Below are 25551 nucleotides of genomic sequence, written 5' to 3'. Positions count from 1 at the left end.
TAAGTCCTTATATTTAAAAAAAAAACTGTCAACATTCTGACTTTGTTCTCAGTTCCGAGAAAACCACCAAGTCCGATACCGGAGTGCTACAGCGATGACGACTGTTCGTACGACAAGACCTGCAGAAATGACATGTGTGTCAATCCGTGTTTGTACGACAAACCTTGCGCTGTTGGAGCTTTCTGTTCTGCCAATGACCACAGAGCCAAGTGCAACTGTCCGGCTGGATACGAAGGCAATCCTCGCATCGAGTGTATACCACGTAAGTTTTCTTCGCCTGTTCCTCGGAATCTTGCTGAATTATCCATTTTAATTGCAGCGGTTGGTCCAACTGTCGGGTGCACTTCCAATTCTGAATGTGCTCAAAGTGAATCGTGTGTCAACGCTCTCTGCGTCAGCCCATGCAACTGCGGTCCTTATTCCGACTGTAAAGTCGTGAACCACTACCCGATCTGCTACTGCCAACCCGGATATTCTGGAAATCCACAAACCGGATGTGTCAAATGTAAGAATTGCAATTGATAAGTTTATTTCTTCTGTTCTCCCGTTTTGAATGAGGAACAACATATTCTATCTTGGAGTAACTAACTACTATCCGTCCGCTCCTTTATACGTTTTTCGCTCACTTCGTTCGGCAGCCAAACTAACAGCCTCAGCACATAAAACTTCATTTTTGCCCCTAATAACATAATATACTGTTATTTGACACAATCTATCAAGATACTTTTTTTTCTCCACGACTATTAAAGAATAAATGCATTCTTGTTCGATATTCAATGAAAGAATAGGTAATATCAATTCCACGCCCCGTGTTAGAATATCCTAGAATCCACGGCTGTCGGCCAATCACATCCCTCGTATTTTCATTCTACACGGGCAGATCGCCAATCGGATGCGTTTGTAAACAATAAGTCGCGCGTCGCGTAGCAACCGCAAAACGAGGTCCAATTTGAATTGTCAGATCAAATTACATAAATTTTCAGAGATTGTTTTTTGGTATAGTCGTGAGGAAACTACAGTCTTCTACTCGCGTATAATGGCTGTTATTCACTCGAATGATTCCACCACTCGCCTACGACTCGTGTTTCATCCTCTCATTATACGCTCATTGAAGAATGTACTAAGTGCTACATAGTAGACAGATAATAACGAACTTTATTATTTTCCAGTTCCATTCTGGCCAGTTATTTTCATTTATTCTCAAGAGATCCAACACAATCTTTCTTTCTCTTGCCACTAAAGTTTATTTCCGTTCCAAGTGTTTGATTTGCATTTTAATTCTTGTATTGCAGCTTATCTCATTTTTCTATTCTTCTTCCTCCAATTGTCATTCCTTCTGTTTAGTGTCAGATCTTTGCACTTTGCTGTATTACGATCATTTCAACTTGTTATTGTTCTTTATGTGTGCTTTTTACCCTATTACTAGACGATTGATGGTCTGACCTAGTCATATTTTTAATTTTATTTTGTTCTTACTTTCCTATTCTTCCTAACCCTTTTAACTAATTATTCTGAATCAACTTTTTTTAGTGGGTTGCCAGTCTGACAGCGAATGCAGCAACGACAAGCAATGCTACAACGGACAATGCATCAATCCTTGCATCTTGGGCGATCCTTGCGCCCGAAACGCCGAGTGCTACGGCGACAACCACCGACCCGCCTGTAAATGTCCTGCAGGATACTCCGGAAATCCATTCGATCGTTGTCAACGAGTGGAATGTCACACTGACACCGACTGTCCAAACAACAGAGCCTGTCTAGAAGAGCGCTGCGTCGACCCTTGCTCCAGCGTGGCCAACCCTCCGTGCGCCCAAAACGCCGTGTGCTACGCCCAGAACCACGCCGCGGGTTGTGTCTGTCCACCACACCTTCCTGAAGGAAACCCGCAGTCCTACTGCATGCCTGCAGTTTTGAACCGTCCAGAATGCGAATTCGACATAGACTGTCCCAGCAAACTGGCTTGCATCCAGAACAAATGCGTCAATCCTTGCGAGAGTCTCTCGCCGTGCCACCGCACGGCTCACTGCAGCGTCTTGGACACCGTGCCCGTCAGAACCATGATCTGTACTTGTCCGGAAGGATGGGTCCCGAACGATAACGGAGAGTGTCACGCAGTCGTGGTACCAATTCCTCCGGGTTGTACCTCCGACAGTGACTGTCCCACCAACGAAGCTTGCATCAATCGGCTCTGTCGCAATCCTTGTGACTGCGGCACCCACGCGGCTTGCTTCGTCCAGAACCATCGACCCATCTGTTCGTGCGAGGAAGGTTTCGAGGGTAACCCCAACATAGCGTGTCGACACGTGGGCTGCAGAATCGATTCCGAATGCGAGTCTGGAAAGTCTTGCATCAACGGCAACTGCATCAATCCTTGTCTGGTTAAAGATCCTTGCGGAATCAACGCCGAGTGTTACGTCTACCAAAACCGCGCCGAATGTCGCTGCCGCAGCGGCTATCGAGGAAATCCACTGGAAAGATGTAGAGTCGTCGGGTGTACCTCCAACAGCGACTGTCCTACCGACAGGCAGTGTATCAACGCCCAATGTATCAACCCTTGCGTGTACGACAACCCGTGCTCTCCAAGAGCTGAGTGTCGCGTGCAGAACCACATCGCCCTCTGCAGATGCACCAGCGGATACTTCGGCAACCCTTACGTCGACTGCAAGAAGGAACAACAACCCGAATGTAGAGAAGACAGCGAGTGTCCTACTAAACTCGCCTGCATCAACAACAAATGTCAAGATCCTTGCGCCAAGCTGGAACCTTGCCAGAGACCAGCTGAGTGCCAAGTGGTCGGTTCAGTACCCGTCCGTACCATGATCTGCGTGTGTCCACCTGGGTACATCAGCAGCGGAAGCGGTACTTGCAATCCGGTGAAGGCAATCGTAGAGGTCGGTGCTTGCGTCAGCGACAGCGAATGTCCCGCGGACAAAGCTTGCTTCAACGGAATCTGCAGGAACCCGTGCAACTGTGGACCTTCCGCCGATTGCCGTGTCAAAAACCACAAACCCGTCTGCACCTGCAAACAAGGCTACGACGGCAACCCCGAGATCGAATGCACCAAAGTGGGCTGCAGGAGCGACGACGACTGCTCAGGACAGCACAGCTGCGTCAACAGACAGTGCGTTCCAGTGTGCGCAGGCGATCGCTCGTCCTGCGGAGAGAAAGCGACCTGTTACGGCGCCAACCACAGAGCGATCTGTCAGTGTCCTCCAGGACTCATCGGTAACCCCAGGATCTCCTGCATTCTGGTGGGATGCCGGTCAAACACCGAATGTCCCGGAAACAGGGCTTGCATCAACAACAAATGCGAAGATCCCTGCGCCAGTACGAACCCTTGCGACACTCCGGCCGAATGCAAAGTGTTCAACCACGCCGTCGAATGCGCTTGTCCACCTGGCGCGGTCAGCGACGGCAAGATGGGCTGCATGACGGTCGACGAGAAGTGCCGCAAGGACTCCGACTGTCCTTCACAATTCGCCTGCATCGGTGGTGAATGCGTCAATCCTTGCACATCGACGGAACCGTGCGGCGTCAACGCCGAATGCAGAGTCCTGGACACCCAACCCGTCAGGACCATGATCTGCGAGTGCCTACCAGGCTATCAAGGAAACGCAGCGGTTCAATGCGACAAAAGTATTGCGTCTTCGATTTGTCACGAATTTTGTCTAAAACTGTCTTTTACAGTGGCGTGTTGGGCGGACAAGGGCTTCGTAACGACTCCCGACGGTAAGTGCGTCTGCCCACCCAGGACCGGACTGAACGACAACAACGAATGCATACCGTGTCCGGAAGAGAAAGGCCTCAAAGTCGACGAGCGTGGCCGCTGTGTCTGCGCTTTGGAGAAAGGACTGATCATCGACGAAAGAGGCAATTGCGTCTGTCCGACAGAATTCGATTACCGACTCGACAGCCACGGCAACTGCATTTCTCCACCCGGACCGGAATGCGAAACCGACGATCAATGCTCCGACGACAAATATTGCAGTCCCGAAACCAAGACCTGCCAAAATCCTTGCCTCCACAAGAAGTGTGGTACTAACGCCTTCTGCAATGCCAGCAACCACGTCGGGGTCTGTCAGTGCAAGAGCGAATACACCGGAGATCCTAAGATCGCTTGCAGTGAGTACAATAAGCCAAAATCTGTCCAAAAAATGTTCTTGACTTCAAAAAAATTTAATCCAATCAGATTTCGTCCCAATTTGAATTTCTGCCAATGACAAATTGCAACGAATAGTAATATTCGCTGTCATTGGCTGCAATTCAAGCGATCTGATTGGACTACATTTTTTGACAGAAAGGTGAAAAATATTGGGGAAAAATGAATTAACTAATGCATTTTCGTATTCATAAATTTATTTCTGTGAGTTTCACACATTCGAGAAAATTGTCGACACCTTGACATGCACTCCAGTTATCACTAAGTACTTACTGAAAATTTGACAATGGAAATTGTTCGTCTAATTTATGTCTATTTCCATCATATTCATATGCCATTTTTCAACATTCTCCAATTCCAGTGGATGAATAATTTTAAAACTCACGGAATTCCCTTTTGATCTAATCAATCGAAATTTCAAAATGAGATGATCTGAATTCATGATTTTCGTAAATTCTCCAAATCGGTGGAACCTGCAAATAAATATTTTAGAAAATGTTTGTTAAATTTATTCTACCCACGACATTCAGTATATATGTATATGATGAACGCCATCTTCGTGTAGCAGATGTACCGTCCAGATTCAAGACAGACTTCCCACCCCCCGATTTGCAAGTCAGCTGTTTGTCCGACGGCGTCCACGTCGAGATCCACATCGCCGAACAAGGATTCAACGGAGTCCTGTACGTGAAAGGACACAGCAAGGACGAGCAATGTCGTCGCATCATCACCCTACCGTCGGACTCCAGCCCCGTTACCGAAATCTTCAAAGTACACTTCGGAAATTGCGGCTTGATCCACGTCAACGTATGCAGCAATATTTTGGTGGTTGAATTCGACGTGAATTTGAAATGTTTGCAGGGACAAGCCAGCTTCGTATTGGTAATCCAGAAGCATCCCAAACTGGTGACGTACAAAGCCCAAGCTTATCACATCAAGTGCGTCTACCAAACCGGCGAACAGAACGTAACATTGGGCTTCAACGTGTCGATGTTGACCACAGCAGGAACCATCGCAAACACTGGCCCTCCACCCACTTGTCTGATGAAGATCGTGACTCCGACAGGCCAAGAGATTAACTCGGCCGAAATCGGTGACAACCTCATGTTGCAGGTAGACGTACAGCCTGGATCCATCTACGGAGGCTTCGCCAGAAGTTGTGTGGCCAAAACTATGGAAGACAACGTCGAAAACGAGTACCTGGTGACAGACGAGAACGGCTGCGCCACAGATCCCACCATCTTCGGCGAATGGGAACACAACCCCGACACTCAAAGCTTGTTGGCCAGCTTCAACGCTTTCAAATTCCCGAGTAGCGACAACATCCGGTTCCAATGCAACATCCGAGTGTGCTTCGGAAAATGTCAACCGGTGAGTATGATGCGTGTTGTGTCGGCGAGCGGTAACGAGTGTTGGTCTCTTCTTCAGGTGAACTGCCGAGGCTACAACGCCTTCGGCCGAAGAAAACGCGACGTCGACGCTGAAAACAACACAGACGTGGCCGTCGCCGGCGACCTCATCACCGGCCAACTGCGAGAAGAAATAACCATCCAGTCTAACGCGATTCTGACCTTCGAGAGGCGCGAGGAACGGTTCATGGACCCTACGGAAGGTACGTATCGAAAATTCGATCGATCACGTTCGACTGTTGTTTTTGTCGCAGCTCCCAGCGCTCAAAGAGTCGAAGACATTTGCGTCTCCATGATCGGCTTCATCATTTCGTTGATAATAACGGCTCTCCTGGCCCTGGTGGCGGTCGCGGTGGCGGTGTCCTGTTGGCTGATGGCCTATCGTCGCAGGCCGAAGGCGACGGGGCCTTTGCCGCATCCGCCCGAGTTCCCCAACCCGCTGTTCACGACACCCGAACCGATGGCCGAACCGAGCCCCGACTACCTCACATAATTAAGACGAAAATTTTAGATAAGTTTTCAATACTCCAGAAAATGACACTTATTTTTAGTAGAAACAACGACTTGCGAATGCAAACGAAATACTCGACCATTACTATTTTATATATTTAAACGATTACATTTTGTATATTTAATTCGTGTTTGTGACGATTTGGCACTTCTTTTGTATCCGTCCGACAAGCTACTCACTCCACAAAACTGCCAAAAAGAAGCGCCGATCGACACAAATCATAGTGAATACAACTGGTGTGAAAAATGCGTACGACCATACAGACAATGAGATATGGTGCGTACACATTTTTTCCTATCTTTTCCAATGGCTTAATATTGTTTAAGTAACTGTTGCAGACAAGGGAAAAATTAAATTTAGGTGGTGGGTCTTTCTTTAACTCGCTTTAACCAAACGTTTTAATTTGACTACATGTACCCTTGAATCTGTTTAGTTGTTCAACATTTCCTTTTGTAAATAAATTCGAAACATGTTTTTCTTTTATCTTTGAGCCACTGGAAGATGTAGAATTGATTATTTTAGATAAGACTATAAATATTTTTATTAAACGACTTGTATAAAGTGTGTGAATGAGAATGAATGAGGAGCCTGGCTCAAGATTTATTTTGGTGCTGACTGATATTTTTACTCAAAACAGTCAAACGTTTAGTCAATCATGTTTTATTCATAGTACCTATTTATATTCTTGTAAGTCTCAACGAGACAAAACTATCATTTAACCAAAAAAGTATTAAAATTTATGTACTAAATAATGTTTTTTTTTATTTAATCGGCAAAATTTTATTAAATGTCTGTGAATGTTAATGTAAATTGCCCTTTAAGCGCTATTTAACTAATTCCAATACGTATAATGTGTTAATTATTTTGTTCTCTATCGTAATTACATGTTCTAACGATGATTCCTTAATTGTCATATTTGTGATAATCGCTTCCTTAATAAAGATTGTTTAATAATATATTCTTCGTCTTTTTCTACACCAACAATGGTGAATAACTTATCACGAATTCATTCAGAACAACAATTATTATCAAGAGGAAAAGGGCAATGCGGCACCCATTTAAGTCGACAAAGACCATTGTGTATTAAAAATATGGGTAACACAATGGTAATGACAATGACACTCGGGTCGATGCATTTATCGTAATGTTATCAACCGACCATAAATATTAAAATACATTGTTCTAGTCATTATCGCGCAAACGTTACTTACTGCGTAAGTACTTCTGGTGAAAAATTCAACTTATGATCACTTACGGGAGATTAGAAAGTAAAACCTTCAAAGTGAACCGTGTAAGCGGGACGAATAAAAAGGTGCATATTTTAAATTAATATATTTCTCTCCCTCAGGTTAGTCCTGGGCTAACAAAATGGACCGCAAGGACTCGTGCATATAATTATTATATACAGTAACAGCAAAAATTCCACTTCACAAACACAAAATAATTAAGTAGTGTCGATATTCCGACACGTTTCAGTCTGTTTCATGTTGTTGAATTTATAATGATAAACGATAATAAAAATACATAAATAAAACAAATCCTTCACCCTTTAAGGAAAAGCTCTGGAAAATGCAAAATGTGCCTTACAAGAGTTCAGTACGGTCATATAAAAATGAGGAAGGCACAAATGCACCGCCTCGTTACGAAGAGCAGAGAAGTTATGACACAAAAAAAAATATATAAAACTTTAAAAATATATATAATATATCCAACTATGCATAACAATATATATGTTTAAATCAACTAGATTAATATACAAAATGATCATGTACAGCTAGCTAAAATAAAACAGTAAATATCATAACATCTCCACGTGATTAGTGCCGTTTCTAGGCCTAGTCTGCTCGCCACAGGGAAGACATAATATCGTCAAAAGAAATAGCTTGCGTCTGTGTATGTCAGTTTCCATATCGAGAGTCCAGTGTCGTCGCCAGGCCTATCATTTTAATGCAGCAAACAGTGAGGGAAGAGGTTGCACCAGCAACTGTATTATTATCTTACTACTAAGGTTAGTATACTTAACGTAACCTCGAAAATTATAGCTTCAGTTCTCTACTTAATCATACCGTTTTTGGCAGTGACTTTTGTCTCAGCAATTACAAGCAATTTCACCAAATTCGTGTACAATTGATCGTACTTAAAAAAAAAAAACTGAAACAATGTAACCATCAAATATTTGATGAAACTGTATGAATTTTTCGTTTTCAAAAAACGATTAATTAAAAAAAAAATAAAACTAAAAACGGACAACGCTATTTAAATCACAGTAGAGACTCAGCTGAATTTTATGACTTAACGGCGACCACCCCAAGCTCCCGAAACTGGAGAGGCTTGAGGCTCTTCAGTATTCCTTCCGAACGATGGGAATTCTGTGACGCTTGCGGTGTTCGGGGCTCTTTGCTCCCAAGGCCCGCCCTGTACAACGAACCCGTTACTGTTGTGTTCACGGGATCGGCTACTTGTCAAATTCGGATCGAAATGCAAATGCAACGTGTGTACTTTTTCTCTGGTTTCTTGTTCTTCGACGTCTTGCAACTGCAAAAGAAAAAAACGATCAAGCCCTCACCGTAACAGTCGACAATGTCGCCCTTACATATTGTTCTTCCAGGCTTATCAAGTGTTCTTTGGCGTCGACAACATTCTCGTCGTTTCCGGTAATTATGACGAGGTTCGCGTCGGTGTCCTCGCCACGGGGGAATTTGATGTCGACTTTGTAATCGTCCATGATCTTGCGGATGCTTCGCCCGCGAGCTCCTATGATCCGCGAATGGACTCTCGAATCGATTTGTACCTCTTCGCGGATAAGTTCGTTCAGTTCATTGACGATCTTCATGATGTCGCTTTCGGCTCTGCGTGTGTTCTCCTCGTAACCCACGATGGTTATTATGTGTTCGTTCGGATCACCTAAAGCAAACATACACATAAAAGCAATCGCTGAAACCTGAACACACACTGTTTTTGTTTAAATGGGCTGCTAAAGCTAATTCGGAAGTCTAACTGGCCGTAACAAACTGAAATCGACTCGTAGATTAAATCGCATGAATATTAGTCGCTTCCGTATGACATTTGTATGTAACCTTGACATTAGGAGTGGAAAAATTAAAGTTGGCTATGATAAAACTGAGAAATGGTGTGACAGAATCTAACATGCAATTTAATTAGTTCATCAATCTGTCGTTGGCGCTGAATTACGTTTTCATTAAATTTTCACGTTTTTTTTTTTTTAATAATTTTGGTAACATTGGTACTACAAAAACTGAGTGATGGTGCCTGCGGACAAAGATCAAAGTTGCCAACTATATAAAGAAGAAAGCACTGATAACAGCCACACTCTTCATCAGTCAACCGATAGTAATAAACTCGACTTTACGATGAAATTAAATAAAACCTTTACAACTAACCATCATCTGAAATAACGCATCTTATTTTAAGAATGAACTGTCACGGCCAACTGATCGCCTATATTTTAATAACACGAAAGTCATGCACGTGATCTTACCTTTCTTGGGGAAAGTAATTTTAACGTCGTGATCCTTCTTGATCTTAGTGATGACGGCACCACGCTTGCCGATAATTTTCGGGTGGTACTCCGGATTGACGTCGATATTCAAAGAGTAAGACTTGAGTTCGCGATCTTTTCGATCGGCCTCCAACTCCTGCACTTTCTCTAAAAGCGCCTCCTTAGCACGCTCGACATTAACAGAAGTTCCTGTGATTTTGATGAGATCTTCTCTGACTCCCGCCGGCGAGAGCACGATGTGAACGTCGAACTTATCCATCAGCTCTTTGACGTCGCGCCCCTTCTGTCCTATAATGGACCTGTGGAAGTCGAACGGTACGTCAACGCTGATCGTCACGGGCACCAAATCCAGGAGAGCCTGCTTGGCTCTAAGACAATTATCTTCTTTGCCTGTTATGCGAATTACGTCGCAGTGACGTACGGTTCCGCCGTTGATGTCGCCGTTCAGCTGACCGTGAGTGGGGTACTCTTCGGTGTTCTCCCTGTCGGGAAATTTGATCTGCACGTCGAAGTCCGACGTGATCCCCTGGACCTTGAATCCTTTGGCCCCCATGACCGTGCGGTGGTGGCTCTGCGGAATTATGCACTCTATGGTGACCATGGATTCGAGATCCTGGATGATCTCGCTGATCCGCTGCTTGGCCGCTTCGATGCACTCTTTAGAACCCTTCAAGACGACTCGATCACTGTCGACGCCCGACCGCGGGAACGAGATCATCACACCTCCGTACTCGTCGCTTATCCTGTGCAAAACTTCGCCGCGACGGGCCACGAAGTGCTTGTGGTGGCGGGGCTCGACGGACATCTCGCTTTCGATAATATTATCCTACAGAAGAAGCGAAACATTTAACAATGCAGAAATATGACCAGGAAACGTGCAAACATTTCAGTGTATGCACATTATACAAGTGTCTCAGCTAAGACTTTCGAGCCTAATAACTCAGTTATTTTTCAGCGGATTTTTGTGAAATTTAAAATGTAGATATTTTAGACGGTGAAGAATGAAATCCCATTAATCCAATCACCCAAGTCTTAAAAACGTAATTTTTACATGCCTTTTTAAAATGTTGAATCAATTAAGATTTACATAAAAAATTGATCGTCAATAAAAAATGCTGTAGGGAAAAACTCGTTCTTGAAAGACGTCTGGCTTGCAGGAAAAAAGCAAAAAACTGTGTTAACCGTGGCTGCAAATGCAAAAACGTAGACGCGTTTGAAACAAACGCGCACTATGGCCGAATTTTGCTAACCTTACAAACACTTTGTAACACTTACAAAGTTAAAGACAAGATTTGGACGTAATTTATTATACTGGATGCTTTAATTCTTCCATAAAGGACTAAAACACGATCGGGATATTTTAGCAAGGTAATTTAGTTCACGTACGCTTCCTGTGTCTTCAAATAAATTGACGACTCTCTTAACCTTACATTTTCTAAAGCCTACATTTGGATAGTGTTTCACGAGAAAACGAACTGTGTCATTGAAGTTCTTACGACACTCTCCATAGACAAAATTTTTTTCTTTTTCAACAATATTGAAATTTCTACCGCTGTAGTCTATTTTTAGAGTATTTTCAATAAATTTTCACAATTTGACGTATCTAATAAAGCGCGCCCAATTTTGACAGACTTTAAAGAGTGTACAAAATGTTGCTTGGCAATTAGTCATCAATTGTTTCAAAAGGTAGCTGCTCAAATACCTTCAAATTTTACATTAAATTTTTAACGACAAAATCTAATCTTTTCGTTGAATCAGACAAGTGATTTACTTAATTGTTTGTGTAGACCCCTATTTTTTAATGTTTAACAATCTAATAATAATCGCGCATAATTTTCGATAAAGAAAACACGTATTAAAATTACATTTTTTAACTTGAGGTAATTTTATTATTACTAATTGAACCTTCACGGTCTAAAATATCTGCATTTTAAATTTCATAAAAATCCGTTGGCAAATAACCGAGATATTAGTCTCGAAAGTCTTCGTTGAGACACCCTGTATATAAGGCGAAAATATGCGATTCCAAATTCTGATTTTCAAATAAAACACTTATAGATACATTCCTATATTTTTACTTCCTATACTGATGCTTTGAAATTTTTAAACACAAATAACAAAAGAAATGAAAAAATAGTTAAGAAAAACTTAGTAATTATGCTAGTTAATTTTTTAGCCGCTGGCGCTACATACAATTAATTCTTGACATTTTACGACAGGTACCAGATTACACATCATAAAAATCACATTCATTCAATAAAGAAAAAAATAACTTATAAAACCCCACCAGCTAACAAGATTTACTCCTGTATTTCGTCATCATCGTAAGAGGTCGTACAACTAATATTATTTTAATAAAACCATTTTTCCAATTTACGGCGCTTCAATTAATGTAACAGTTTTTAAATTACTTTTTGTTATTTTTTAGTAAAAAATTCAATGTCACTGCACCGGAAAATTGGTATAATTTGAATACATAATCTACTTCTTTTGGTTTTACACACGAAAGAACAAGTACCTATGTAGTTCAATTTAATTCTTTGAAATTATTGCAAACCCTTTTTGTTCTAAAATATTTAAAACGATTAAAAGACACACAAAAATGTTATGTCAAAAGAACTACAAAATGTTCATCTGAAATTCCTCTCAAATTCACATTTCCTCATTGTTTGAAATGCCGAAGACATACTCAGTACTCCACTTGAAAAGAGACAACAATCAAAACAAATCTACATTATTGTACAGGGTAGTTCATGCTTTACCGCCAGCACCATAAACCCTATTAAAAAAGTTTGTAAAAATTACGAAACGTTAGGGTTACATTGCCGTGATATAAGGCTTCAAATGTGTGCAATCAGTTATCCCCTATCACTCATAATTCAAAATTAATTCAAAGAATACATTTATGAATATCGCATCAAAAGTAAATTATTAGTTTTTAAATTATTCCAATTTTAACATTAACAGCGAAAAATGACTTACAACTACAGTGTCATAAATAAATACCTCATTGTTGGTAAACAGCCAACAAACATCTGTTGAGAACTTTTCTTTTGTGGAAGTGACAGCCCAATTTCAGTAAAAAATATGAAATTTTTACAGAATATTCTACAGCGACACAATAATTTCTGAATTTTTTGAGAATTTTAAATCGATTAGAAGTGGGTGTTTTCGTTCGGGCGGTAAAACTTGACTCACCCTGTACGTGGAACAATACTGGACTTTCACCAAAGTAAGAACATTACTCCCAAAAAATTAATATGTAATAATAAATTTTTATAGTTTATTTGTATAAGTTGTAAGCTATTCCAATGAACCGCATTCAAGTTATTTGTTTATAATTTGTAAACATAAAACCAGTAGACTTGATAGACCCACAGCACTAGAAATGTATCACTCTATATACTGTTTGTTTGTTTTCCTAGTTTGTGTTTCGTTACAAATCGATGTCATTAATAAGTAAAAATAGAAGTCGCCTGAAATACCACACTTTATTTTTTCTCGCCCAAATTTATCCGCTAAATAAATTACTCGAAATATAGACGGGAACAGGTAAAACAATAATGAAGTGCCTTTTAACAACAACAAATTATTAAAAGCGACTGTAAAACTTTCAAACAATTTCCGATGTTTTCACCGCGTTTTACCTCAGCCTTGAACCGACACGCTTAATTTCCATTTCACCGTGGCCGATTTCAGAAAAACGAAATTATTTAAACGTAAACTATCGCCGATCATGCAAAAACGATTTCTACAAACGCTCATTTACAGTTTGCGGCTGGCACGCCGTTCGGGAATTTCGAATATTCTGCTCGTCGCTTGTACTGGTAAGAGAAGACCCGCCTCGTGAAACTTAAAATATCCAATTTCTCTCCCATACATTAACTTAAAATAAACCACTTTGCAAGAACCAGTTGTTAAAAAAGACATCTATAATTTCTGTTTCGGCTCTGAAATTTTTTTGTTGCGGTCGAAACACCTTTTCAACTTGGGATTTATGAGAGCGAATTCGCCACTGTGCATTCTTACTTCAAACAATAATAAAATACGCTCACTCCTCTGGCTTTGATGCAAGATTTCCGAAGGCACCGACCGTCGAACGTTCGGCCTACATTTTTTCGATAGAAAATACAATCACAGACATAAATGCTGATCGATGTGAGGCAGCCACACCCTCACGTATTCCGAAAATATGTCATCAAAAATTAAATTCAATCTTTAAAAGTAATTGGACGACGATAGGTACTCGAATCGAATGTCTGGATTTTTGTTTTCCCGACAAAGCGGAATCTCCAATCCGGCACTGAATGTCTGGGCTTATTGCTGTTCGTTAACCTCCGCAAAAATTCTACTTATAAAACTTTGCGAGACAAATTAACTTTTACTTCGTCTAAGCGTAGCATAATTTGGCAACCTCGTAGACGCGAAATTATCTAAAAAATTTGAAAAACACACGTCATAATTATTTAACTGTTTGACGTCACAACTTTAATTATTTATTTGGAAGTACATATTTACGTTTTGTAAAAATGACGCGCTGCACGCAACACGATGACTTAAAATTTTTTTAGACATTTCCTCCACCAACCAAAAACATTCTCAATTTATTATCGACAGAGACAAAGCGAATTTTTATGATGAACGACAAAATATTAAAACGAAACTAATAAACACCGCCGTAAAGTATTCAGATGTGTAACTTACGATGTCTTTAATGGTCGCTTGTAGGGCGGCCTTTGCTTCTTCGACGGCTTCTTTCTTTCCTATTATAGTGATTATTTCTCTATCGTCGTCCGTACTCGAGGGAAACACGATCCTCGCTCCGGTCGAATCTCGAATTTTCTTGATTTTGGCACCATTTTTGCCAATCAGGAACTTGTGGTGTTGAGCTTTGGCACGTACCTGTGCGAGATCACAAAACAGAATTCGATCAATCCCTTGACGGATGACGGGATAACATCGACGTTGTTTGTAAAAAGCGAACGCCAAGAGATTAAGGCAACGGTGAACACGGAGAATTGTAATTGTCTAGTTTTTGAGGATTACTCACCTCGGCGGTAAAACTGGCAAGTTGACGCTCGTTGGCCAGATCAAGCAGCTGCTGTTTGGCACGGTCGACGTCGTCTTTGGGTCCGCGGATGGTCACCTTGTCGCTCTTGCTGTCCGCGCTCGGAAACTTGATTGCGACGCCTCCGCAGTCCTCCATGATCGAATGGATGAGCTTACCCTTGGCTCCGATCAGCGAGTTGTAAAATTTCGGAGGAATGATGATCTCTTCCGTTACAATGTTCTCGAGCTCGTCCTGTATTTTCCTGATCTTTTCTCTCGCCTCTTCGACATCTTCCTTTTTGCCGGTAATCGTAATTACGTCGTTTTTATCGCCCTCCGCCGGTAGATCGATCTTCGTGTGGGTTTCCTCGCGAATCTTCCTGATGTTGGCACCACCCTTTCCAATTATGAACTTGTGGAATTGTTTGTAGATCGGGACGTCGATTTGATATGATGATTCGTTCAGTTCTTTAACTAATTTCTCTAAATATCTACAGCACTTGTCGACGTCCTCCTTCGGTCCGCGAACTTTTACAATATCGTTTTTATCACTGGCACCGGGGAAATAGATTTGTACTTGATTGAATTTCTCGCGAATTTCTTTGATATTTTCACCTTTAGCACCAATAATGCTTTTGTAGTGGCGCTGTTCGATAACAACGTCTTTCTCTTTTTCGTTTTCTAATTTCCGTATCCGCTCCTCGAGCTCCTGTTTCGTTGCGAAGACACCCTCCTTGTGACCCTCGATTCGAATCAAACCGCTCTCGTCGATGTTTATCACAACACTGTTTTCTTCTTTCAAACGATTCACTGAAACAAAATTTAAACCATTCTTTACCGGTTCGGATAATGAAAATTTGCAAAATATTAATTTGGCGACGTTCCTCGTACATTTTTCTTATCATCACCTTCATTATTTGTTTCGTAACAAAACAACCAATGAAATTTTGTACTCTTTACATAAAAAAGAAGATCTATCATATGACCTTAAAAAAACGAGTTTTTCTTCCGATATTCGAATAGAAATCTGTGAAATTATGGGAAATTTTTGAATCTTTTGAATTTTTGAATTTGATATTGACCCTGAGATAAGATACGTTACCGCTTAAATTTATATTACTTACAATTTGACAATACGCTAAATTTACCAAATGCATAATTTTTTCAGAATTATACAAATATGATAATGACAGTCGATAATCGAGCTAATTTTTGAATAACAGCACCACCTAAAACATTTCAAGATCGTTGAAATATGTCCATCCCCTTTTAGACGGAACAAACACTGATAAATAATAAAACAAGAAATGGAGCTTCCTGAAGAATAATATGTATATGTATATCATTTTCACAAATTAAAAAAAAACATTCTTTGCAAAAAAAATACATTAAACCATGTTTCAATATACCGCCTGAACAACAATGACTGTTTGAGTTGGCAATAAATCTGGTGACTTTTATGTCATGTTCCAACGAGAAAACCATTTTATTAATGAATGATTACAAAAATTAAGACGTTTAAGTTTGAAATTTACGTCAGCTGTCAATAATGACAATAAAACAAACGGAAATAGGTGCAATTGTCTTGCCAATTTCAAGTAATTTTTTTATTGCAAACTGAAACAGTTATTGTTGCTCGCGCGGTATAATCCGTCACATCTCGAACAAAAGAAAACAAGATGATCAACAACAAAAAAGAGTAAAGGGATGGCTATGGAAAACAAAATTTCTGAAAACGTGCGGCGTAACTTAATGAACTGTCACTTGTCAATTTTTGACATTTATGTGAATTATGGTCAAAAAATGATTTTAACTCAAGAACACAAATTATTCATGACGACATCCTATTTTCGAAGTGGAAACGAAGAAAATAGTGACTGTTTTTACCATACAGAACCTTGTTTGTAGGATTTTCGGCAAAACCTTTCTTCATCGCGGACATCACACTCACCGAAGCTGCGCCGTACGTTTTCAGAAGTTTTGTTTTCCATAGCCGTCCCTTATCACTTTTTATGTTGATCACATTGTATTCATCTGTATTAACTTCTATTTTGCTGTCGATAGTTACCAAATTTTTGATGTGCAAATATTTCTATTGTAATTAATTTTCTCACGGGGCTATAAAACTGACGCGCTACAAAACCGTTACTTTTTTTTTGTTACTCACCACTGGCGCCGCTCTTCCCAATGATATGCTTGAACAACTTGGGATCGACGTGCATCTCGATGAAAATGAGTTTCTTGATCAAGTCTTTCGCCATTTTTTCGATTTGTTCCTGAGCTTTCTCGACCTCCTCTGGTGGTCCTTCGATTTTGATTTTGTCTTCTTTTTCGGTGAATTCGACGTGAACTTTGGGCAAGTTCTGTGTAATCTCCTTGATATTTTGTCCTTTACGTCCAATTATGTATTTATGTATCCAAGATGGCGCTTCGACATCACTCGAACGTACGGAATTAGCCTTTTCGTAAACTTTACTCAAGGCTAACCCGAGTTTGTCGTGGGGACCACGCAGGGTTATTGTACCGGTGGCCGAGTCTCCTTGGGGCATTTCGACGCTCACCCCTGTGGTTTGCAGAATTTCGGCTATCGTCGACCCCTTAGGCCCGATGACGTATTTGTGCTGCGATTTAGGAACTTCGACTGATACTGTGGTGCATTTCTTCTCCATCTGCTTGTGGATGGCCTCGATCTTGGCTTTGGCCGCCAGGACGCCCTCCTTCTCGCCTGCTATGAAGATCTCATCTTTCATTACGGACGGCGGGGGCACGTTGATCTTCGCCCCTGTCTCGGCGATCATCTGATTCAAATAATCATTGTAAGGCCCCACTATAAATGGATGATATATTTTCGGGACGTTGATGCGTTCTGATGCCTTCTTCGATTGCTGATCGGAAGTGACCCTGATTTCATGTTCGGCCTTCTCGATACCCTCCTTCGTGCCGGTGATGCTGATCACGTCGGAATTATCGTTCATAGGCGGCACTGAGATCTTGGTGGCCGTTTGCTTTTCCAGTTCTTTGAGGCGGTCGCCTTTCTTGCCCAAGATCCAGCGGTGGTGTTCTTTCGGGATGGAAATTTGCTTGCTGGCTTGCGTTTGAAAGTGGGTTAGAATCTTACGGCGGGCTTCCAAGACTTCGTTTTGCTTCCCGGTTACTAAAAATGTGAGCGATTGGTCTTTAGCGTGGGATATCTCGATGTGGGCCCCGGTCTCTTTCATTATGTTAGCGCAGGTCTGGATGGACTCGCCCTCGCCGAATTTCTGACTCCCATCCAACTTACGTTCTTCAAAAGGAACCCTGCGATCAACAAAAATGCCACTCTACAACAAGAACTCTCCCTCCTAATCTTATCAAACCGAATCCAACTGAAAAACCCTCCAAACTTCCCAAATTTAAACGAGTTTTCGACTCGACAAGTAATCCGAAATGATTTGCGTATTTCCCATTTTGCAAAGTAAAAGAACCATCAAAAAGTTGGGAAAGCTCGATGTGATGTCGCGTTCAATAATTCCCCGAACTCGCTCAGACAGACTTTACTAAATAAACGAGCGACCATATTAAAACCAGGTTTGGATCGAAATTAAGATATAACGTGTAACAAAGCAATGTTTAATTTCAGGAAGTCGAAACACTGAAACAAACTCATGTATCATTGAAACAGAAAGTTATCAATTTGTCAATACATCAATATTTCCGTCGAGGTCAAATTAATCGTCCGGTAATAATATCTATTCAGACAACTTCGAAATTACATTCAGGTGTATTCTAATCTGAGAATCACTGGATAATTAATGGAATACTTTAAAACAAACACTAACCGGAACACTTGGGTGATGACCGAAGAACCGACTCTCATTTTGTTGTTCCATTGTCCCATGGTGTTATGGTTTTGACTTTGTGTGTTAGATTCGGGCAAAGCTGGAAAAAGATCATCATAGCTCCTCACAGAAGGCTCGTAAGCCGCACCCTCTTCAATCACTGGTTGCTGCATTTTCGGATTGTCCTGTGTCGTGCCAAGTCGTTACAGCAACACTGTAACAAATTCCATTCAATAATCGATGATAACAATTACTACTTGGTTATTTCCAAAGGATTATCAATATCTCGGTACCATCAATTATTTATTACAAAGAAAATTGACAATTATCTCTGGTAATAAATTACACCATTATATTATTTGAGTAGCATTTGGAGATCTCTATCTCATCCACGTGACAAGTTTCGCGACAACGGAAATCTGCAATAAAACTTGCGACTGTCGAATTTTAGAATTTAAATTAAAGTTATCGCTCGAGAACCTTTGAACTTCGATTCACTTCCACAATGGATTTCTATTTGGTTAAAGATTAAAGCCTCCGATAAAAAAAATTTAGACACCCAACCAAACGCCACTCCGTTAAAGTTAAAACTCCTTCACATATCACAAATGTACACGTAACGATTACGTAGAATAATTAATTGTTACACAGACTGCAACTGATTTCACGGCACGCTCGCAAATCTAATCAAACAAATTTCGTGATTATTTAATCAAATAAACACTCATATTTTTGAGTCTGGGCTTGTTGTCATATATGCAAATGTACATTAGTTCCCATTATCTCGTGTTCACATTGTGGGCCAAAACAATACGGTCGCCTTAATTTTGCAACAAAATAAACAGACTCCAATTGTAATGATACCGTCTTGTTTGAAAATGAGAGAATGTATAAAAATTGTTATGCGATACTGTGTAAGATACGACGCGGATGTTTTAGTCTGCCAAATAAGAATGATCATGTTTAGTTGAATGTTTGTTAATAAATTGTGAATTAACAAAATCCGTTAAATTGCTAATTACTGTTCGAAATACACAGACGATACACAAAAACAAAGAATTTTGGCACGATAATGAACAGCGTTACATTTAAATAGGTAAAGGCCAAATGAAGAGCCTAACAAAATATTGGCAACAAAGCTAGGTTTTGATGTTTACTTGAATAAAGTTGATTAAACACGACGAACAATTTGCTGCATACAACTAAATTACAGTTGGTTATTTTTTTTTCAATTAAAAATTTTACCGAGTTCATACAGGCTGTCCCAGAACTGGCGTACATCCCGTTAACCACGTGATCCGCTCTTTCTGCTGAGAAAGCTTTCACTAGAATTTTTTTGTTTAACCTTATAGTTTTTAAACTACAGCAATTTTAAGCTAGCCAATCACAACGGAAAGATAACAGATAAATCTGCCGTGAGCTGTTGTTTACTAGGAAACGCATGGATTGATTTCATATTTGTCAACGATGATTGGTTAAATTAAAATCGTTTAACTTAAAAACAAAAGGGTTTAAACAATTTTTCTTGCAGAATCCACTTCAGAATAAATATTTACATTTGCAGTTAACGAGATGTACGCCAGTTCTAGGATAAAAAACCCAGATTAGTTGTATTTTTATGTCCGCATACTTAATAACATCAGGATTAATTATTCATTTTATTTAAACTCAATTTTCTTGTTAAGTGAACAAGTTGATCGACTACCACATACTTTACAAAGAAGATATCGATTTACTCGAGTAATAAAAAATGCACAGAAATTGTCAAAGTGACGACAAACGCATTACTTTTTTATTTAAATTGTTAAAAGCGTTAAAAACATCACTGAGAACTAGCAACTCCTATCAAATTAATTTCTATTTATTGCCTTTACAGGCGATAACCTAATCATTAAAGCAAGTGAACACAATTTGTTGTCATTAAACGAATAACATTAATTATCGTCGACCAGTTGTTACGTGAGCCGTTCCACGGTGGATGCATTGAATTTTTCGTCAGTCTGAAAATTTAAGTGTATTTTTCATTTTTGCTGGTCGTTTTATTTACTTCGATGCGTAATCGGTAGACGTCGATAATACTCCGACATTTTAAATTACTGTGTCTACAACAAGGCATTATCGTTAAGTGGTTCAAACTCCTTTGAATATTTACTGAAATGGGGATGAATCCCAACATACAAGCAATAAATATCTCATTAATATCCACAATATAATAATCTGAAACTCACGGCTATTGTTGTTTGACCATCACAACAGATTCAATTCTATTATAACGAAGGGGTAAAAGCAGATATCTATTAAAATATCTGTAACTCGTCGTTTCACTGACGTTTATCTTTGTATTTGTAACTTTTCTGAAATTCTTACAAGTTCGTGCCAGCTCAAGGTTAAATTTATATTCCAAGATAGTAATTGCAAAATGTAAAAAAGGTGGAATGTGATCATGCGGTCTTTATATTATCTCTATTTAAAAAAATACAATGATGAACTTGTACAATACATTTTTAAACAAGAATATATTTAATTATGTTCGAAATTGTCTAAAGTTGGTTCAAACTTAGTTTATGAATACAAAAAAAAATCTCACCACTTTTGTTAATATATTGATTACATTGTCGTTCTTGTTGTTGAGCTGAAGTAACATTTGACCTTCACGTAAAATTCAACAAAAACCAATGTACCTATTTCATTTTCGGAAAAACAAGTCCCTAGAGAACTCCACCTAAACACTCCTGGTCAATCAAGAATGGTAAATTTTTTAATTTAATGGTGTGCGAAGTTGCTCGTTTAGGAGTCTTCATCAAAGCGTTACTTTCAACTTTTTGTTGCGACTGTAAAACTAAGAATTGCATTAGAAATGCATTCTTCTGTTCTGAAATCCGGTAAATTCCCAACGAGTTCAATTATTAGCTCTTTGCTAATACTGAAGATGGACACATGAAAAAAAAAACGTTGGAAAGGAAGAACCGATTAATATTTGCGTTTATTAGTCATAAAATTTAATATTTCATCCGGATATAAGTAATTTCTTTCAATGTCCAATCCTGTAAATTGTCACTTGTATCGTTTTGTTGTCAAATCAGCAAATTTAGATATTTTGAAGACTTGGAAATAAATGTATGTTTGTGAAAAATACGAATGTCACTTGTCAAGTGATTGTAGAGCAACAAGTTTTACTCGATGTATGTATAAAATTTTCTGCGGTTTTGCTTGAATGTTTCAATTAAATCCTAGAAAAAAATCTATTATGAAGCTAAAAATTTGCAAACGTCAGCGATGCCGACCATTATCATGAATTCATTTATTTTAAAGCCATGACTTTCAGAAATAATGAATAGCTCCAAAACCTATTATTCGAAACGCTTCCAACAATGCCTCGTTCCCGAGAAAAATCAGCTTCCGTGCAGTTTCCGCAAATCCCGAAATTTGACATTATTGTGATGAGCATCTAACGTGAAAAAAAAAACAGTGGACATGTTAAAACCTGCGGTAAATACGAAAATCGAGTCGATTATCGATGACGGCGGCGAAGCGCCCTTCGGCTCTGACCATATTGTTGCAAAACCCACGAAAAATCGCTGCACATGTGGCACAAAACAAGTCAAAGTTAAAAGCGATAAGAGCAGTCATCGTAGGATATACCAGCCGCAAAGTCAACATATGGATGATAAGTTAAAAGTTCAAGACACGTGAAACGCGAATTAATAATGAAACTGAGCCGAAATCGGCTCGATTTTGGTGGATTAACGTTTGCTTGGACCAAAACCAGCCAAATTTACTTGCAAGTCAGTTGACGTGTCACTACATCTCAGCATGTTGACCTGAGAAATCAGGATGGACGCAATGGAACAGTTAAAATGGAACTTACTGTACTGTAAAAACAGAAAATCCGTCCTAGAAAAAGTTGGATCTCCTAAATTTCTCCAGTTTTACTTGGTTATGTCTCGCTGGAACAGTAAATATTTAATTAGAAACGGGAACCACCATAACACCAAACACCCGTACCGACTGCCAAGCACGAAATGAAATGAAATGCTGGCAAGGCAAGTGGCAACTTCACCGATGCAATTTCTGTCACATAAGCTCCGAAAGCTAAACCGACTGAGTTGGTTCGAGTCTCCAATAGTGCTGTCGCTATCGACCCAAAGAGGGTACTTTAAAAATTACAGCTCATTACAGCTTAAATATTAAACACCCAAAGAAACGCAAAAAACATCTTGTGCGATACAAATAAAAATTGCAATTGCGAATTTCACATTTGCAAATTTCATATTTGTAAATTTCGCATTTTAAACTTTGATGTGACAGTTTTACGACAGCCACTTTCCGCCACTTTGACGCATGCTGCATTGCTGCCAACCTATCAGGTTTTGGGTTGCCAGTGAGTAACCAAAACTTGCGTAGTATTAATTCAATAAAATAAAATAAAACAATTAACAATTATCTTTGTCGTAAAACCAGTGTAACAATATGTCGAGAGAAATGCAGCTTTTTAGACTTTGTAGAGGTAGTTTCGGACAGGTAAGGTCGATAAAACAACTATCTCACCTGCACTGTTACATAATGTATTAATATTTTTGTCAACAATCACTTCCAGATACGCAATTTTCACGTAACTGCGGCTGCGACCCAAGCGCAAACCCCCCGCAACAAGAAATTTGGGATTTACCGCTGGAATCCTGATCAACCTGACAAGAAACCATGGGTGCAAGAGTACACTGTGGACTTGAATGCTTGCGGGCCTATGGTTTTGGATGCACTGATTAAAATTAAGAATGAGGTAGATCCTACTTTAACTTTCAGAAGATCATGTCGCGAAGGGATTTGCGGATCCTGCGCGATGAATATTGGAGGTATAAATACTCTAGCTTGTATTAGCAAAATTGATACGAATCTTGGAAAAACCACAAACATCTACCCCTTGCCTCATATGTACGTGGTTAAAGATCTTGTACCTGATATGGCTAACTTTTATGAACAGTACAGATCAATACAACCTTGGCTCCAGCGCAAGTAAGTTGATGTGCATTAAAAAGTGTAGATTGAGATTTACTTTTTATGATGAAGGAACGAGAAGCAGTCTGGAAGTGTTCAGCAATACTTACAAAGTGTAGATGATCGCCAAAAATTGGATGGTTTATATGAATGTATTCTTTGTGCATGTTGCTCAACATCTTGCCCAAGCTATTGGTGGAATGGTGATAAGTATTTAGGGCCAGCTGTACTTATGCAGGTTCATTTGTTTTCTTACTTCAGTTTTGAAAGGAAAGATTGTTTTTTTTTTTTAAGGCATATCGTTGGATTATTGATTCTCGAGATGAAGCAACAGCAGAAAGATTAAATAAATTGAAGGATCCTTTCTCAGTCTATAGATGTCACACTATTTTAAATTGCACAAAAACTTGTCCTAAAGTAAAATCTTGCAATTTTGTACAAACTAAAATTTTAATTCTGTTTTTTAGGGATTGAATCCAGGAAAAGCAATTGCGGAAATTAAGAAACTTTTAGGTGGTCTTGCTAAGAAGGATGCTCCCGGTTTAGAAACTGCTGCATTACAGCGTTAAGTGTACATAAAGCGTAATTTATTTTTTTCGTTTTTAAGCCATCTGTTATTTATCACATTTATTCAAGGTAGAATACGTAAAAATTATATTTGCAAAAATGAGTGATTACAGTATTTGATATCCCAAAATATTAATTTTTGTTGTTATGTTACACATATAAAAATATCCTTTTGATACCAATAATCCTTCTGCAAACTAATTTCATAATGGCTGAAATTACATAGTAAATATGAGTAAAGTAATGATTTGTTGTGTACTAACACTTGAAGCAAATAACAGTGCTGATAAAATTCTTAATGTTAAGTTTGGATGTGGTTTTTTCTTCAATTAAATTCCCACTTTTGGTACGAGGGCGAGTTGATTAATTCGCGCGATCGCCTAGAGAAGACCGTGAAATAAAAAAAATGTACATCACATCTTGACAACCGATGCTTTACCAATTTACTGTCAAAGTTTGATAAAGTTGTGACAAACCGTATTTCGTAGGCAATTTTTTGAGTTAAACCTTGCTACTAATTCAGTGGAAATGGCTAATTTTGAACATCGTGCAGTGATTAAGTATCTTTTAAAGAAAGGCATGTCTTTTACCGAAATTTATGATGATATGCTAAATACACTGGGTGAAGGTTGTCCTTCGTACACAACCATCAGAAAATGGGGAAATGAATTTAAGCGTGGCAGGATCAGCTTAGAAGATGATCCCCGCAGTGGGCGGCCGAAAACGGCTACGACTCCAGAAATGGTGGATAAAGTCCATGATCTGATGCTAAATGACCGACGATTGAAAGCGTCAGAAATAGCAGAGGCAGTGGGCATTTCAAAGGAACGGGTGCTTTATATTCTGCACGAAGAATTAGATATGCGAAAGCTCTCGGCAAGGTGGGTGCCGCGCTTACTGACGATGGAGCAAAAACGTGTTCGCAGTCAAATGTCGATTAATAATTTAGAATTTTTTAAACGCAACACAAGAGATTTTTTGCGTCGATTTGTTACTTGTGACGAAACCTGGGTTCATTACTATACGCCCGAATCCAAACAACAGTCGAAGATGTGGACCAAACGTGGAGAACCAGCTCCAAAGAAGGCCAAGACAGTTTTATCGGCGGGAAAAGTGATGGCCTCGGTTTTTTGGGATGCGAAAGGGATATTGTTCATAGACTATCTTCAAAAAGGCAAGACCATAAACGGCGAATATTACGCAAACCTTCTAAACCGTTTAAAAACAGCTATCGCTGAAAAACGTCCAGGAATGAATAAGAAGAAAGTGCTCTTTCACCAAGACAATGCACCTGTTCATTCCTGTACGGTTGCTGCACAAAAAATTAAAGAATTAGGGTTCGAATTAGTACCGCACCCCCCGTATTCACCAGATTTGGCACCATCTGACTTTCACCTATTTCCTAAGTTAAAAATTTTCCTCGGGGGCAAAAAATTCTGCACAAATGAAGCGTTAATTTCAACAGTGAACGATTATTTTGAAGGGTTAGACGAAAATCACTTCCGAGACGGAATAAAGAAGCT

General features: G+C 39.6%; 3 protein-coding genes across 3 annotated transcripts in view; 2 read left to right on the top strand and 1 right to left on the bottom strand.

Annotated features, from left to right (window-relative positions):
• dpy (dumpy) overlaps positions 1-7035 on the top strand; it is a 126707-nt gene extending 119672 nt beyond the window's left edge. The window contains 7 exon segments of the mRNA XM_069040549.1: positions 53-505; positions 1531-3636; positions 3688-4122; positions 4725-4966; positions 5021-5530; positions 5588-5771; positions 5823-7035. Of these exon segments, the coding sequence (XP_068896650.1) occupies positions 53-505; positions 1531-3636; positions 3688-4122; positions 4725-4966; positions 5021-5530; positions 5588-5771; positions 5823-6061 (4169 nt within the window). The 3' untranslated portion in view covers positions 6062-7035.
• Positions 7036-7759: 724 nt separating this feature from the next.
• Dp1 (satellite-binding protein 1 Dp1) lies at positions 7760-22593 on the bottom strand. Its single transcript, XM_069040550.1, has 9 exons — positions 22472-22593; positions 22335-22413; positions 18467-18680; positions 16816-17945; positions 14650-15458; positions 14304-14501; positions 9579-10425; positions 8673-8983; positions 7760-8614 (listed from the first exon to the last, which is right to left on the bottom strand). The coding sequence occupies exons 3-9, from the start codon at positions 18637-18639 to the stop codon at positions 8372-8374; spliced, it is 3711 nt and encodes a 1236-aa protein (XP_068896651.1). The 5' UTR covers positions 18640-18680; positions 22335-22413; positions 22472-22593; the 3' UTR covers positions 7760-8371.
• A 215-nt stretch (positions 22594-22808) lies between these two features.
• Positions 22809-24158, top strand: SdhB (Succinate dehydrogenase, subunit B (iron-sulfur)). Its single transcript, XM_069040551.1, has 5 exons — positions 22809-22987; positions 23064-23479; positions 23534-23699; positions 23756-23878; positions 23929-24158. The coding sequence occupies exons 1-5, from the start codon at positions 22937-22939 to the stop codon at positions 24028-24030; spliced, it is 858 nt and encodes a 285-aa protein (XP_068896652.1). The 5' UTR covers positions 22809-22936; the 3' UTR covers positions 24031-24158.
• Positions 24159-25551: the final 1393 nt, after the last annotated feature.

Source organism: Tenebrio molitor, chromosome 3 (genome assembly GCF_963966145.1).
Source record: "Tenebrio molitor chromosome 3, icTenMoli1.1, whole genome shotgun sequence".
Lineage (NCBI taxonomy): Eukaryota > Metazoa > Arthropoda > Insecta > Coleoptera > Tenebrionidae > Tenebrio > Tenebrio molitor.
Note: the sequence above shows the minus strand (reverse complement) of the source record. Positions and strands in the feature narration are given on the sequence as shown.